General features: G+C 40.6%; 1 protein-coding gene across 4 annotated transcripts in view; it reads left to right on the top strand.

The window, feature by feature from the left end:
* Positions 1-17,979, top strand: part of HHIPL1 (HHIP like 1) — a 29,931-nt gene that overhangs the window by 4,801 nt on the left and 7,151 nt on the right. For all 4 annotated transcript variants that reach the window (XM_034768004.1, XM_034768003.1, XM_034768005.1 and 1 more), the window contains 5 exons: positions 3,451-4,097; positions 7,795-7,938; positions 12,159-12,487; positions 14,811-14,937; positions 15,188-15,333. In XM_034768004.1, the coding sequence (XP_034623895.1) occupies positions 3,547-4,097; positions 7,795-7,938; positions 12,159-12,487; positions 14,811-14,937; positions 15,188-15,333 (1,297 nt within the window). In that variant the 5' untranslated portion in view covers positions 3,451-3,546. The remainder of the gene's footprint in view (positions 1-3,450; positions 4,098-7,794; positions 7,939-12,158; positions 12,488-14,810; positions 14,938-15,187; positions 15,334-17,979) is intronic.

The raw sequence follows: 17,979 nt of genomic DNA, 5'->3' as shown, positions 1-17,979 counted from the left end.
CACTTTTCTAAAAACTTGCATCAGAACTGCCAAACTGATACCACAGGTAAATCATTGCTGGATCTGAGTACCCAACCTGATTCTAACTGTTGCAATTAATGTCAGTCCTTAGGTAAATATTTTTTGTAACTCTGTAAGTTAGCTGCCTAAATAATTGAGGCTTATATAACAAATCCAGCCAGCTACTTAAATTACTGACAGTGTTTCTTTCAATTCTTATCACGGTTTTGGCCTGCCCAGTCTTGTCCACTAGCTTCCATGCGCTCTGTATCAAGCCCTACAAGAGTTCAATTAAAAACATTAATAAAACAGTGTAGCTTGTAATTTGTAGAAGAGAATTTAGATCTGTTGGTCATGTTGTGCCCTGGATTCAGTGCAAAGTCAGTCAACGTTATAACTAAGTGAACACAACAGTAAAATAACATTAAGGTTTGAATGCACCACTTGATTCACAAGCAAAGAATTTCAGGATCAGGTGTCATGTATTTCGGATTCAGCATCAGAAGATATCCCAACTTTGAGCATTTTAGTAGTGGAAAATACTACAGAAACATGGTTCAGTGCAGTATTTGGCTGGTCGTTAATCTTTTGTACATCACTTCCAATGGGATGTTACTGTGTGTATATAATGGCACCACAGATATGTTATGACTTGCATATAAGGTTATCAACAATATCTTCTGTTATTAACACTGACTTAAGACTAAGCGTCAAACACAGTAACAAAGGAATTAGGCATTCATGCTTCTATGCCATTTTTATCTCCTGTATTGAAACCAAAATATTGGTGTATGGTACATATGGAGTATAAGATGACTGCCTGGTTTGAGAGATCCTGTCAGAGAACCATATGTACTACAGCATTTAATATGAGTCTGTTTTCTTCTCCATATGCCTGTGGAACTCCATTGATGTCAACGTGAGTTATGCATGTGTGGCCAATATGAATGCTATAACAGCTTTAAGTTGGAATTCTCTTGCTGTTTTGTATTAAAGTTTGACTTTTAAGACCAAATTTTCAGTCATGGCCACAACAAATGCACCAGGAAATATGCCAGCTTATCTGCTATGCCTTGCACACTTTTATATTTGCATAAGTGAATTGATGTGCAGTTACTCAATCTGTGTATGCAGTTTTGGTGTTTTGTTTCATTGAATCTCCTTTTGTTCACATTAATTGCTGTTCATTTGAAGGGCAGTCAGCATAATAACCTTCATTTTGCAATGAACAGGTTGACATAGTAAGAAAACTTATTTTACACACTAACCAGATCTGTTACATAGTCCCTTGCTTTATTATGGGAGATGCCAGAACTGTTATAAAAATGAAATATTGTGTGCATTACTATTGTGTATATTTACCAGCTCATTTAAATATAGGTATCTTAGATGCTTTTTTCTTTTCATCATTGACTAATGACCTAAACTGGTGGTGGTGGTGGTGGTGGTTTTTAATTAAGCCCATTTTGCTTAGGAGAAGTGTGGCCCTAAAATTAAAGCACAAATTTATTCAAGAGAGTTGGTTTCTTTTCCCAGCTATACCACAGACTTGCTTGGTGATATGTGATAAATCATTCATCCTCTCTTTGTCTCAATGTACTTATCTATCACTTGAAAATAAAAATCCTTACCAACTGAGGCTTATTGCATTGTTATAGAGCACTTTAATATCTTTGGCTGGAAGGTGCATTAGAAGTGGAAAGTAATGTATTATTACTTGACAAGAAAAAAACACCTGAAAACCAAGAGAACTGGATGTTTTGGTCAGTTTGTAAGAGACAAGTAGTTTTCTGGATTTAAGTGACTTATGTCAAGAAAATGTGCTTGTGACAGATAACCCTTATATAAATTTGATTCAGTTCTTAGGCAGAGCATCTTCATAAACTGCTGTTTATTTGTGTTGCAGTAGCTACCAAAGGGCCCAGTCTGAATTGGAACCTTTTCATGATAGGGACTGTAAAATCTCATAGCTGGGGCCCTACCAAATTCATGGTCCATTTTGGTCAATTTCACAGTCATGGGATTTTTAAAATCATAAATTTCATGATTTCAGCTATTTAAATGTGAAATTTCACTGTGTTGTAATTGCAAGGGTCCTGACCCAAAAAGGAGTTTGAAGGGGACAAGGTTATTGTATGGGGGTTGCAGTACTGCTAACCTTACTTCTGAACTGTTGCTGGCAGCGGCACTACCTCCAGAGCTGGGCAGCTGGAGAGCGGCAGCTGCTGGCCAGGAGCCCAGCTCTGAAGGCAGAGCCGCTGCCAGCAGCAGCACAGAAGTAAGGATGGCATGGTATGGTATTGCCACCCTTACTTCTGTGCTGCTGCCTGCAGAGCTGGGCCTTCAGTCAGCAGCTGCCACCCTCCAGCCGCCCAGCTCAGAAGGCAGCAGCGCAGAAGTAAGGGTGGCATGGTATGGTATTGCCATCCTTCCTTCTGCACTGCTGCTGGTGGGACGCTGCCTTCAGAGCTTGGATCCTGGCCAACCGTTGCCGCTTTCTGGCCGCCCAGCTCTGAAAGCTGCGCAGAAGTGAGGATGGTAATACCACAACCCCCCTAAAATAACCTTGCGATCCCCCTGCAACTCCCTTTTGGGTCAGGAGCCCCAGTTTGAGAAACGCTGGTCTCCCCTGTGAAATCTGTATAGATTAGGGTAAAAGCACACAAAAGACCGGATTTCATGGGGGGAGACCAGAGTTCACAGACCGTGATGTGTTTTTCCTGGCCGTGAATTTGGTAGGGTCCTACTCATAGCATGAACAGTCTCTACCCTAAGAGTTTACAATCTAGTTTAATGGTCTCAAGGTGCATTTCCACTCGCTAGTTAGGTAGTTGGGTAATCAAATGTAGTTTGTGTTCACAGATCTGTGGCCCTCACTCTATGTTGCTGTCACAGCAGTGCCTTTATCAGTTGAAGAGGAATAGAAGCTATAGAAAGCTATGGTTCAGTTGCTGCTTCTTTCAATGTGGAAATTTTGGGACCTGATTCTTCAGTATTGGTCTAGTTTTATAGTTACAGGTGTAACTCCCTGATTTCAATGCCGGTGCTCCAGCATTAAGCTGGAGTAAAGCAATGGTGGCTCTCTATCCTTGGATACTAGAGCCTGTAACACAAAACTTCACTTTTCCTCTGTTAGGACATTGGTGTGATGTACATTAAGCATACCCATGAGCCTGGGTCCAGTTTTTATCTGTTGGTACTCAGGCTTGAATACCTGAATCCACATTTGGGAACTCTCATTGAAACCTGGCTCCCACCATCTGTACTTAAGGTTATTACCTCAATTGTTGGGATGAATCATTTTCAGAGGTCTGAGATCTTTACGTATGTAAATATATTTGCACAGTGAGTCACATGCATGTTGTTGTTGTGATAAGGTGAATTTTCTTATTTTGGTGACATTTTTTCAGCCACATTTTGAAGTGACTGAGGTTTCCTCTCTTTCTGTAGGAATGCTCCCCCTATGCTGCTCACTTGTATGATGCTGAGGATCCTTCCACTCCCTTGCGGACAGTGGCAGGACTTTGCCAAGAATACTGTGAGCAGATGTGGCAAAAATGCAGGTCCATGTTTCGCTATCTCTCTATGGACAAAGAATTATTAGCCCTGGAAAACAATATGGCAAAGTTCTGCCGCTATGTGTCACTTGATGATGTGGACTATTGTTTCCCTCGCCTGCTGGTAAATCAGAATCTTAATCAAAACCTTGGGTTAGTGACTGCTGACTCAGAGGGCTGTCTCCAGTTGTGCCTATTAGAGGTAGCTAATGGTCTGCGGAATCCTGTTGCTATGGTACATGCAAATGATGGAACTCACAGATTTTTCATTGCCGAACAAGTTGGTTTAGTTTGGACCTACCTCCCAGATCGGTCAAGGCTGGAAAAGCCATTTCTGAATATCAGTGAAGCAGTACTTACCTCACCTTGGGAAGGAGACGAGAGAGGTTTTTTAGGTATTGTCTTCCATCCTAAATTCAAATTTAATGGTAAAGTGTATGTCTACTATTCAGTTGAAGTTCATTTTGAAGAGAGAATCCGAATAAGTGAGTTCAGAATTTCTCCTGATGACATGAATACTTTGGACCATAGTTCTGAAAGGTATTGTATACACATTTATCTGTCAAATTTATTTAAGATTTCAAAGAAAATTTCATGCATTTTTAAAGGCCTGCTAACACAATAAACAAGATTAATTTGGCTTAATATTGCTCTTTTGTTCTAATTTTATATGAAGTAAGTCCTAGTCTATTTATACTGTAACTTTAAAGGGGGGAAAGGACATTAATTCATAATTGAGATTTGATTTTAATGTACAAAGGTCAGAAAATTCAAAACCCTTTCCCCAAGAGTAATTGTACCTGCTTCATTTTGCACAGGTATGTATTAAGGTATAAAAGATACATGTTCAATGTGGATGAATTACAGTTGCCCTGGAATAAAACATTTGCATTTCCTAACTGTTGAATATCTAAAGATTTAACTATAATGTTGCATAAAGTTTTTTGCATTTAATTTCCTTGGTTTGACTGCTGTGTAAGAAAGAAAAAGGAGAGAGAAAAACCTTGACCACAAGTATACTTCTGCGCTGTGTGAGTCAAGTTCATCCCTACTGGAATGTCATTGAAGTCAATATAAATGAGGTCAGCGATGTTACACCAAAGATTAATTTGGCCCAGTATGCTTAGCTAAGTGATGGTGCATTCCTACGGTGTGTGCATTCAAATAAATGTGTATCTTTTGGAATTAAATAAATACAGTTGCATTTATTTGAATTTGCCATGCTCTTCCTATAATCACACTGTTATGAGCACATTTTGGGCTCATCAACTCAGCACACTTAAAGTTATTAGAAAATAATATTTTAATTCATCACTCTTAAAGCAGAGGCTCTGAAAACCATCTTACTTGCCACTTCATATGCTCATCTATCATACACTTCCTTTCCTTCCCTCCCCACAGTCTCACACACATTAATATGAAAGGGCTTTCTCCTGTGCTATTGCCCTCATAGACAGCCTCTCTATAGCTCTGTTTTGACTGTGTCTGTTTTGACTATTCATCTCTTTTAAAATGTCCTCCTAAAATCTACCTGTTCTCTCTTCTCAGTTCCTTTCAGTATCTTCTTCAGCTACCCTGAAGTGTTGTATAATTCTGCAGCTATAGTATCTGTTGTTATTTATTACTCTTATAGGCACAAAATTCAGAGAAAGGATGGTTCAGGGGTACTAGTTTAGGGCTTGGGAGAGCTCAGGTCCCTGCTCTCCACTGACTTCCTGTGTGACCTTGGACAAATCACTTAGCCGCTCTGTGCCTCAGTTTCCCATCTGTAAAATGGGAATTAATACCACATTTCTATCTCACAGGGTGTTATGAGCATAAATTAATTAAATATTATGAGGTCCCCAGATACCATGGTAATGGGGGACCCTATAAATACCTTAGCTAGATAGAAATGTGTAATAATTATGCAACATCCTGAGATACATTTATATGAGACACTATATAAGATAATTCTAATTACTATATATGCCAAACCAAAATATGCACAGTAAATTATGAAATGTGTGAAGTGCATAGAGTATTATTTAAAAAGAATACATTTTGCATGTAATAATCTTATGCATTTTAAAAGTTTGCATTACAGTGAATTGGAGCATCCTATTCTTCTAAAACAAGGCATCCCTGAAGACAGTGTAAGGTTTTGGTTTCATAAATGTTGATGTTTCATTGCTTAATATACGGAATTAAGGCACAGGCCAAACATATTAACTGCACTATTTTTAAGCATAACTATATTTTTCTTATTAAAAATGTTTTACAGATTCTGAGTTAGCTAATCTGATTCTGCTGTTGCTCTCCACCTACAGTGCAAAGATAATTGAAGTTTTGCATGTAGGACAAAGCAGGACTGATTTATGAAGTTTATAATCTGGGGTAGGACCATAAAATTACAGTTTTATGAGAGCACTGAATATTATTCATTTTAATATCTTTATGCTAGCACGCACAATGTGTTAGGTACTTTCCAAACACTCAAGAATGAGGATCCTTGCTCCAAAGAAGTCACAATCTAGTGACAGACAGAGGCTAGGGGAAGAGGAACGACAGTTTATGTATGTCAGCTTAGTTCCCTTTAGGCAGAATGGCAGAAGTGAGTCTTTAAAAGGAATTTAGATGTGGACAAGAGAAGAGCCTTGAGAAATGAATCAGCGGCCTAAACCTGCAAACGTTTACTTTCATGCTGTGCTGTTGAATGAAGACCCATCAGGCTCTAAGTTTGTAACCTCTTCCATAACTTCTGCAATGTTCATTACAAAAATAGATTCATGCTGCAACCTGAAAAAAGCAAACCCTGGTCCTGCTGTCCTTACTTTGGCAAGGCTTCCATTGACTTCACTGTGAATATTGTCCAGAGATGGATAGTCAGGCCTGTAACCCTGCGTGGGGTTCCATTAGCATTAAGAGTGAGAATGTATATATTCTGTTTGCCTTCAGGTTTATTAATAACTCAGTTTGTCTTGCTGCACTGAAAAATCCCTTTGCCTTGGGAGCAGCTGAACAGAAAGCAGGTTTCTATTGCTTACAGTATCCTTATTCACTTTTACACGTGGGTAGTGTTTTGATCTGCTGTTGAACAGCTACACCATTCTAGAGGTGATGAAGTTTAGTGGTGGATGAATTGATCCTTACGAGGCTAGTTTATCTGTTTACAGTGCGCTTTAGGATCTTTCAGAAGGAGAGGGAACAACATTAATGCAACGTATTGCAATTTGTTGTTATCTGATCAATTATTTTTACAGATATTAGAGACTGTCAACTTGAAATATAGTTTTTTTTTAAATAAGAAAGTAAAATACATTTCAAGTGTTACACTTGCCCCGAATCACAATGCCAGAATGTGTATTTTTTTATCATGTTTTCTTATATTGAATTGTTTGCTATACTTAGTGATGCCAAATGCACGAAGTAAACAAGCTGAAAACAGATTTCTTTCCTCAAATTTCTTTCAGTTAACAAAAATGTTAGGTGTTGTTTTGAACAATAATCAGAATACTTGTGTTGACAAAGTGTGAATATGTTAAGGATGTCCCTTTAAAAATCATTTAAGTTTGTGGTTCAGTAATTTACAGATTCCAGGAGCAAGTGAAATATGCATCTGTAATTCTCCTTAATCATTTGTGCCTCAAGCCTTGAGTTTTATTGTTGTTATTATTTAATATTTGTAAAGAAGTAGCTCTGAACGCTCCAGTCAGAATTGTAGCCACATTGTGCCGAGCGCTGTGCAAATGCAGAAGTAGACCTCGGTCCTACACCTTATAGCTTACAGTCTGATTGGAAACGAGAAGCAACAAACAAAAGGCACGAAGAGGGGGAGGACAGGGGTAACAAAAAAAAAATAAGGTCACATGGTTACACAGGTTCCTTACTGTACAATGTGATGGTTCCATATAATTCAAAATGTGAATTTATCTAAAATAATAAAATCAACTGTCTGCCCTGTTGCACCATTTGGGATTCCAGATGACTAGTGCACAACACTATATGGCTCAAAAAACTGTGTGTCTGAAATCAAAAGCTGGCCCACTGTGTGTAGCATGTAAAAGAAACATCTCTGATTTCTCTAGAGCGAGGACAAAGCAAAATTCTATAACCAGGGTCTGGAGGAAGATTTGTGTTTTTCCTGGTCCGCATACAGTTTCATGTCTCAAATGCTGAACTTAGGCTATTGTGCTACTGCGCCTTTTGATTATAACTTACCCAATATTGATAATGCTTCATTCCTGTTTATGATCAGGATAATTCTGGAGGTAGAAGAGCCAGCTTCCAATCACAATGGAGGAGAGCTACTCTTTGGATATGATGGTTATCTTTACATATTTACTGGGGATGGAGGCATGGCTGGCGATCCTTTTGGGACGTTTGGAAATGCTCAAAACAAGTATGAGCCTCTAAGTCTGTGTGTAACTTTGTGTGTTGGGGGCGGGGAGGGGGAAAGTAAAAGAGATAAGCCACGGGGAGAGGAACTGTATTTTTCTAGGTTTCAAAGTAGCAGCCGTGTTAGTCTGTATCCTCAAAAAGAACAGGAGTCCTTGTGGCACCTTAGAGACTAACAAATTTATTTGAGCATAAGCTTTCGTGGGCTACAGCTCACTTCATCGGATGCATATAGTGGAAATTACAGTAGGAAGATATATATACACACACACACACAGAGAGAACATGAAACAATGGGTGTTACCATACACACTATAAGGAGAGTGATCAGTGAAGGTGAGCTTTTATCAGCAGGAGAGAAAAAGAACTGTTTGTAGTGGTAATGAAAATGTCCCATTTCCGGCAGTTGACAAGGAGATAGACTCATAGACTTTAAGGTCAGAAGGGACCATTATGATCATCTGGTCTGACCCCCTGCATGCTGCAGGACACAAAACCGTCCCTACCCTTCCCTTGACTCTGCTGATGAAGTCCCCAAATCCTGTGTCTTGTTGACTTCAATTGGCAGAGAACCCTCCTGCTAGCGATCCCTGCCCCATGCTGAGGAGGAAGGCGAAAAACCTCCAGGGCCTCAGCCAATCTACCCTGGAGGAAAATTCCTTCCCGACCCCAAATATGGCGATCAGTAAGACCCCGAGCATGTAGGCAAGAGTCTCCAGCCTGACCCTTGTTAGCCATTATACTATTTACCTGCTATTGCTCGGTATTCCTCAGCTAATATGTTTTACCATTAAACCATTCCCTCCATAAACTTATCTAATTTAATCTTAAAACCAGACAGGTCCCTCGCCCCCACCGTTTCCCTCGGAAGTTCCGTTCCAATATTTCACCCCTCTGGAGATGAGGAACTGTAGTGGGAGGGGGGAAATGAGCAGGGGTATTCTGTCTGCTACCCAAGATCCATAAACCTGGAAATCCTGGATGCCCCATCATCTCAGGCTTTGGCACCCTGACAGCAGGATTGTCTGGCTATGTAGACTCCCTCCTCAGGCCCTACGCTACCAGCACTCCTAGCTATCTTCGAGACACCACTGACTTCCTGAGGAAACTACAATCCATTAGTGATCTTCCTGAAAACACCATCCTAGCCACTATGGATGTAGAAGCCCTCTACACCAGTATTCCACACAAAGATGGACTACAAGCCATCAGGAACAGTATCCCCGATAATGTCACAGCAAACCTGGTGGCTGAACTTTGTAACTTTGTCCTCACCCATAACTATTTCACATTTGGGGACAATGTGTACTTTCAAATCAGTGGCACTGCTATGGGTACCTGCATGGCCCCACAGTATGCCAACATTTTTATGGCTGACTTAGAACAACACTTCCTCAGCTCTCGTCCCCTAACGCCCCTACTCTACTTGCGCTACAGTGATGACATCTTCATCATCTGGATCCATGGAAAAGAAGCCCTTGAGGAATTCCATCATGATTTCAACAATTTTCACCCCACCATCAACCTCAGCCTGGACCAGTCCACACAAGAGATCCACTTCCTGGACACTACAGTACTAATAAACGATGGCCACATAAACACCACCCTATACTGGAAACCTACTGACCGCTATACTGACCTACATGCCTCCAGCTTTCATCCAGACCACACCACTCGATCCATTGTCTACACTGCAGCCAAGCTCTACGATATAATCGCATTTGCTCCAACCCCTCAGACAAAGACAAACGCCTACAAGATCTCTATCAAGCATTCTTACAACTACATTACCCACCAGCTGAAGTGAAAAAACAGATTGACAGAGCCAGAAGAGTACCCAGAAGGCACCTACTACAGGACAGGCCCAACAAAGAAAGTAACAGAATGCCACTACCCATCACCTTCAGCCCCCAACTAAAACCCCTCCAGCGCATCATTAAGGATCTACAACCTATCCTGAAGGACAATCCATCACTCTCACAGATCTTGAGAGACAGGCCAGTCCTTGCTTACAGATAGCCCCCAAACCTGAAGCAAATACTCACCAGCAACCACACACCACACAACAAAAACACTAACCCAGGAACCTATCCTTGCAACAAAGCCCATTGCCAACTCTGTCCACATATCTATTCAGGGGATATCATCATAGGACCTAATAACATCAGCCACACTATCAGAGGCTCGTTCACCTGCACATCTACCAATGTGATATATGCCATCATGTGCCAGCAATGCCCCTTTGCCATGTACATTGGCCAAACCAGACGGTCTCTACGCAAAAGAATAAATGGACACAAATCAGACGTCAAGAATTATAACATTCAAAAACCAGTTGCAGAACACTTCAGTCTCCCTGGCCAATCGATTACAGACCTAAAAGTCGCAATATTACAACAAAAAAACTTCAAAAACAGACTCCAACGAGAGACTGCTGAATTGGAATTAATTTGCAAATTGGACACCATTAAATTAGGCTTGAATAAAGACGGAGTGGATGGGCCATTACACAAAGTAAAACTATTTCCCCATGCTTATTCCCCCTCCCCCCCTACAGTTCCTCATATCTCCTTGTCAATTGCTGGAAATGGGCCATTTTCATTACCACTACAAACAGTTCTTTTTCTCTCCTGCTGATAAAAGCTCACCTTCACTGATCACTCTCCTTATAGTGTGTATGGTAACACCCATTGTTTCATGTTCTGTGTGTGTGTGTGTGTATGTATATATATATATATATATATTCCTACTGTATTTTCCACTACATGCATCCGATGAAGTGGACTGTAGCCCACAAAAGCTTATGCGCAAATAAATTTGTTAGTTTCTAAGGTGCCACAAGTACTCCTATTCTTTTTGTATTTTTCTAGTTATGTTTGTTTCCTTAAATATCTAATTCCAGTTTCCTTGACAGACATTAAAGCAGTATTCTTGTCTTTTGAAGGTAAAAATTACCGGAATTATAGAAAATGCCTTTGGTTTTAATTTCATGCTATAATGCATTAAAACCTAGATATGTTGACTCCAAGTCCTGTGGCTTATCCATTAGACCATGTTTCCATTAAACCAAAATGTCTTCATTTAAAAATAAATAATTCAGAACGAAGCTCTTCCCTAATATAGATTATGCAATTTTGCAATGCTGAACAAACGCCCACAATACTTACATTTGGAAATTAGCTGCTGACTATGTTCTGCATTTCATTTTCGTTACACTTTCAGTATGTAGCATAGTTGCCATAATGAACCAAGTGCTATCATAAATCTTGTTACTATATAGGAAGCTTTGTTACTGCAACCCTTTCTTTGCATATTAAGTATTGTTATTATGCTAATTTACATTACAACAGTAACGAATGTGTTTTTTAAAGAACTATTAAAATCTGAAACACAAACCCAATTTTTAGCCACAATATGCTGAACTGAGGCCAGTTTTCTGGGATCTAGATGGGGACTATAGAACTTTTCACTTCCAAGACACCAGTTTTAATCTGCCACGTTGGTAGTCCCAAAAAGTCATTACTATATGAAGGCTGTTCAGTGGCCCATGCAAAATGAGATAGATGGTCTTGGTCCAGTTGCTTAAGTACAAATATCCAGATAACAAAAAGTTCTACCACAACTGAAACCCTTGTTGGCAGCAAAGAGGCCAGTGTCTGATTGGGCAAGGAAACTGCCCTCACCCTGGGAGGTGATCCCATTAATCTTCACTGCTGGATCGTGGCGAGGAAGCTTGCACTGCTGCCGCCACCTATTCTGGGGATAAATAGAGGGCTTCCGTCCATCTGGCATTTTTCATGAGCAATAAATTCACTTAGGCTGCAGTCCTGCAAATGCTAACCTGCCAATTTAACTTTTCTCCCATTCTCCCATAGCAGTCACACTGAGGTCTATAGATCGCCTCAGATGCTTAAAGTGAAATGTGTGAATGTTTGCAGAATCAGGGCCTTAATTTTTTATTTAAATCAGTTTTTCTTTTGTATGTAAGACTAAATCCTGCCCTCATTAAAGCCCTTGGCAAAGTTCTAGCTTACTTTAAACTGCGTAGATTGGCTCCCATAAACTTCAACTACATTAATTTTTGATGCACTGAAAAACTTGTTTTCTGAAATAGAAATTATGAAATCTTAGAATGCATTTTAAAAAAACAACTTATCTTTGGTTAAGAATATGTGTTTAAGAGAGTGCTGTCTTTTCCCCTCTCTCTCTCTCTCACAAATACAGATCAACATTGCTAGGCAAGGTGTTACGGATCAATGTGGATAATAATGACCGTGGGCCTCTTTATAGAATCCCTCCAGACAACCCTTTTGTTAGTGACCCAAAAGCTCGACCTGAAGTCTATGCATACGGGGTGAGAAATATGTGGCGCTGCTCTTTCGATAGGGGCGAACCCCACACAAAGGAAGGGAAAGGGCGACTTTTCTGCGGAGATGTAGGACAGAATAAATTTGAAGAAGTTGACATTATAGAGAAAGGAAAAAATTATGGCTGGAGAGCAAGGGAAGGATTCAGCTGTTATGATAAGAAACTTTGCACCAATTCCTCACTAGGTAATTATACACTCTAAATAAATGATCTTGAGATTGGGTGGTGCCTGCACTTCCATTATTGACTTCTGCTTTCACAGGTTGATTGTGCAGTTGCAAACATGTATTTTTGGGTTTAAACTTGGCATATACAGCCTCATCCTGGGAGCAAGCTGACTTGAGAAGTTACGTTAAAAACGTTTGCCATTTCTGAGTTACGAGAAAAATGAACTGAACTTTAATGCCCTGGCTATTCCACTTCTTAGCCAAATGTGCTGCTAATTATACCAAACTGTGCCAAGTTTTCATGGTGGTTCTGTGATTTGGACAAATATGCACGAGGGATAATTTTCATTTTTGCTACATAAATAACACTTATATGCAAGTCTGTGGAAGTCAGAGCTATTTGCTTTATCCAACACCTTGCCCCTGAGATATTAACATTTTACTTATTTATCTCCATAACTTATAAATGGTTTAGCTTCATAAAGAGAGATTCTTCAAGCTATTATTCCCCTACATGGATTGGTCACTCTGCCAGCTTTTAAAAAGCTACTGTATGCAGTGTGGTGATTTATTTTTTTTAATCCCAAAAGGAAAACACTCTTAACTTTTTATTTTTAACACTTGGGCTCAGTACACATGCTGTCTGCTACAGTTTGGTCAACATAGTAAATCTCAGGGCACGCCATGTCATAAATGTGTCTGGATTTTGGGCCACAGCTTCAGTGGGGGTAAATTGGCATAGCTTCACTGCAGCCAATGGAGTGACACCACTTTACACCAGCCAAGCATCTGGCCCATTGTGTTTTCATGTTGTTCAGCACCCTACTTTTTTCTTTTTGCCATATAAATATCATCTTCCTATTAATTTAAATATAAGGAAATTGGTACATGGGAAAGGACGTTAAGAGCTATAAAATGTGGGTTAATGGGTTGGAAGGCACATGGCACATTTTAAGTCTGAATTCTCTTCCTTCTGCCACTGAAAAAAATAGCCTTTTAAGTGTCCTTTTAATGCCTTTCTGTGTGTCAGTTACTTAAGCTACTTTAATGGGAACCTCTTTATCAGTGACCCGGTAGGTTCAGAACAGTTTCTGATGCTTTCATAGATTCTTTAAAATAAAAAAAATTGAGTTGTCAGAAGTAACTACTTTAGATGGATATATAAAAATGATACAGCATAGCTTCCCATCTGCCCTGACCCTTACAATACATGAATGCACCATATAGTTAAGGGGAGTGGGAAGGGCTTGGCAGCTCTCAGGATCCGGTCCAGTGTTATGTTGTGTAAACTGCTTTCTTTATGGAAACAGCTCATTAATTTTCTTGTCCTCAACAAGGGATTTCCCATCTGGCCTTCGTCATCTTCCCAAGGCAGAGAGTTACATTTGTTGACAGAAGAGGGCTGCCTAGGATTCCCTTCAGATCTCATCAGTGCCCATTCTAGCTCAGCTACAGTGGTCGCTTCAGAGAGATGAGGCTCTAGAGCAGCGGGTTGAGTGTCAAGCTGCCATTCAAGGCTCTCCCAGAGCCAGTCGCGGGAGTACTCGCTGAGAGACTGCAGGAGAATGCTGAGCCCTTTGGATTCCCAGCAAATAAGTGTGGGGAAAACAGGATGGGGAGAGAAATGCATTTCCCTTCTCCAATTTCCTAGCTGCTGTGAGGGAGAAGAGGGATAAAGAGGAGAAATGCATGACCTCTTGCCCCCATATACATGTGCCCTCTGTCCCTATATTCAGGGGAGAGGGAGGAAACTTTTAAGATGGAGCCCTAGAGAGCCACAAAATGACTCCCTGCCCTGGCGATGTTTTGTGGTGATTTCATGAAGATTTTGCATCAAATATGGCAACACCATCAGGATGTCTCACCGCAATTATTTTGTGGCTCTTCAAGGTTAAGTTCCTCTGCTTCAGAGTGACATGAGAGTTTCCCTCTGACAGGGTTGTGAATATGCCGTTTCTTTCATGCTTGCAGCCCTGTTCTAGAGGGGAGAGACAAGGCTCAGAGATACAGCTAGGCATCTTCCATGACCGCATGGAGCTAATCATAGAGCCCTTAGGTCCACCGCTAAGTGTACAAAATAATTTAAGTACTGGGTCAGTTTCTTAGTAAGGAGCCCCTAGTTATCACAGCCATTTGGGAGAAGAGACCCAAAAGGCCAAAGTGTAATAAAAATAAATTTGACTCCCCATTCAGTAGTTGATTTAGCTTGGAACAAGAAGCTGGATGGGAACTTGATAGTACACGTTCCTGTCTAGTAACTATATACCATTTTATTGATAGAAAAGCTATTCTGTATCCTACTTAAAACAAGGCAAGACACAATATCTTCTCCCCTCTACAGATGATGTGCTTCCAATTTATGCTTATCCACACAAAATGGGGAAATCTGTTACAGGAGGCTATGTCTATCGGGGTTGTGAGTCTCCAAACCTGAATGGGCTGTACATATTTGGTGATTTTATGAATGGGTAAGTCCAGTTGCTCATTGAAATTAATGGGAGTTAGGCACCTAAATACCCGTGAGAGTCTGTACCTATGTATCTTAATGCTTCTGGTCCTATTAAATGTTCATCCCCTTTCATTTCTATTGAATCTAATGTGAGTGGAGAGCAGACATCCGTCATAGGATTGGGCACTCTTTTAATTATCCCATTTGGTACTATTAGATCAAAAGTATCTGTCCCAGTTGCCTGATGCAAGTTATTTTTTGTCTCACAGACGTTTAATGTCATTGAAAGAGAAGCGTTCTACTGGAGAATGGCAGTACACTGAAATTTGCATGGGAACAGGACAAACTTGCATGTTCCCTGGGCTTATCAATAATTATTATCAGTACATCATCTCTTTTGCTGAAGATGAGGCAGGTAATCATATAGTATTACACTGAACAGTGCGGTTGTATTTTATCTTCAGAGCAAAACACCGTGGAATGAGAATACCTTTTTAGGTTAAGAAGCACGCATTCTGGAGGGTAGCTCAGGTAAGATCCAGAGTGTGCCCAAACATTGAAAAAATGGACTCCCAAGTTCTCGCAGATACCAAAAACAAAAAAGCAATTGTCATGCTTTTCAGACAGTGTACTATTCCTTAAATGGCCAGTGTATCATGCAATGATGAGCCCATCAGCAGTTTTGGGAGAGGGTTGCTTGCCTATTAATGTATTTATTTTTACTGTAGGTCCATTTGCATTACCATCTGCCCCATTGTCATTTGGAGGGGAGCAAATGCCTGGGGACAAATACATTAAAACATCACTTAGAGGGAACCTTAATCTCCAATTTGAAAAAGCCAGAGGAAATGTATGGGAGTACATCTACGCTGCAGGAAAAGAACCACAGCATGGTTTGGGGCCGACTCAGACTCATGATGCGTGGGCAGCAGGGCTAAAAGGTGCAGTGTAGATGTTTGGGCTCAGGCTGGAGCCTGGGCTCTGAAATCCCATGAGGGAGAAAGTTCTCAGAGCCTGGGCTAAAGACCAAGCCTAAATGTCTACAATGCTGTTTTTAGCCCCACAGCCCAAGCCCTGCAAGCTCGAATCAATTAACCCAGGCTCTGAGATTCAATGCCAAGGTTTTTTTTTTTTAATTGCAGTGTAGATGCAACTGGGTGTCCACCAGGTTGATGGTAAAAATGGAAGGAGTCTGGTATGTGATACAACACGTTTATGCTTTTGGCTCATTTAGGGATCTGGACTGGACACTATAAATGGCTGACAGAAAATTAGACACAATGAGCGGTGAGAGTGAAACCTGCTCATACCGGCCTTGAATATTGTAAATCTCCTTTCGGAGCGAAACAGAATGGAAGTTGTACCCTGTTTTAATATCTTGCAATGTGTGAATTGCAAACAATGTATCTTTGCTTTTAGGTTCATACTCTGGCAAAACTTCCATTGGAGTCGATGAGAGTTTTGCTCAGGTAGCAGGTCTCGCTTTTAAATGATTTTATTTGTGGAAAGGCTTCAGGATAAGCTACTGGCTTTGTATGTTACAAGAGTGATTTCCTATTATATGAAACGGGGGCGGAAGAGGATCTGAAGGGGAAACTTGACATTGGTCAACTGTTAGTACATTCATATTGTTAATTATGTGGGACTGAAGTAAGGATAAGCACACTGTACAATTCATAGCAGTAGACCAATTAGAGTCACTCCACAAATGTTTAGCATGGTTGCTAAGCAGCAGCATGCACTACATTGAAATTTAGGAGTTTGTGCTCTTAGCCATTGTAATGTAAGTCTTGTTGGCTTCTGATCACAATGACTCCTGCCACAATCCCTGAGGTATGTTTTTATAACTCTTTGTTGTTCCTGGACAGTTGAGTAGACAATGTTTGGTATTAATGCAGGCTGGATGCAATTGAAAACTGAATGTACAATTTTCCCCCTTTTTTTATATTTAAAAATAAAACCCTTTATTGACATAATTAGCCTATTCCCTCCCTAGGCTTCAGAGCCAGCACTCCAACCCAAACCACAACATCTACACTGCTGTTTTTAGCACCACCGCGCAAACCCAAGACTGTAGGTTTTTTAAAACACAATGGGGACGTACCCAGTGGAGTGCAAAGTGGATATAAAATACCACCATTCTGTAGCTTTTTACACTTACATTGCACTGGAATAAGTGACTGTACAAGGTGCAATGGAGTATCAGGTTTGTAATCTGTTAACAGGTTTAGTTCTTCCTATGTATTCATTTCAGTATAATGGAAAGAAAAGGTATCACTAAATTAATATTTTCCTCTACTGAGTTCAGGGTATAATCTTCTCTTGGGCCCTTTGCTGTCCGGAGATGTTTGTTTATGACTTTATCAGTCAGTTATTTGAGTGGGCCTTCCCTTACTAAAATGCTTGTTTTCAGGATTACTACTTTGACGAGTGGGAAATAGGCTCCTGTGCAATGGCAAACCACAGTTTTTTTTGGTGTACTTGTGGCATTTGCATAAAATTTGAAGGAAGGTCCCAAATCAGCTCTCTGGTGCTAATGTATGGGTGGGTATGTTCTGCATGCATAAAAGTCAGGTTATGTGCTTGGGCCTGTGCACAGTTAACCTCATTAGTAGGGCAGTGACTATTTTCAGGTTAAATGTCTGGAAAAATTATTGATGAGTCATGGCAAAATTTGATTAAAATCCAGGAGCAAATCTTGAGGCTCCCTATGCAGTTGGGATTATACCCAAGCAAAATCAGAGTAAAGACCTCAGCACACAAGGTTTCTCCTTGATTCCCACCCACACCCATGATTTCTTTGATCTCAACTCTCCTGCTGCTGCTTCCCCTTCTCCTCTTCACTGCATGCATAGGAGGTACTTTAGGGGGTCTGGCAGGTCAAGGCTTTTCCCAACCAGCAGGTCTGTGCCTGTTTCTCTCTACCCTTCTCTCTGCACTTTGGGGATGGGTAACCCAGAGAATATCCTCAGCAGCAGGCCTGAAGCCAGTCACTGTGAGGCAGGGGTGAGGAACCCAAAGTGTAGCCTTTCCAGCAGGCAGGCTGGTGAATGAAGTGTGT

Source organism: Trachemys scripta, chromosome 4 (assembly GCF_013100865.1).
Source record: "Trachemys scripta elegans isolate TJP31775 chromosome 4, CAS_Tse_1.0, whole genome shotgun sequence".
Classification (NCBI taxonomy): Eukaryota; Metazoa; Chordata; order Testudines; family Emydidae; genus Trachemys; species Trachemys scripta.
Note: the sequence above shows the minus strand (reverse complement) of the source record. Positions and strands in the feature narration are given on the sequence as shown.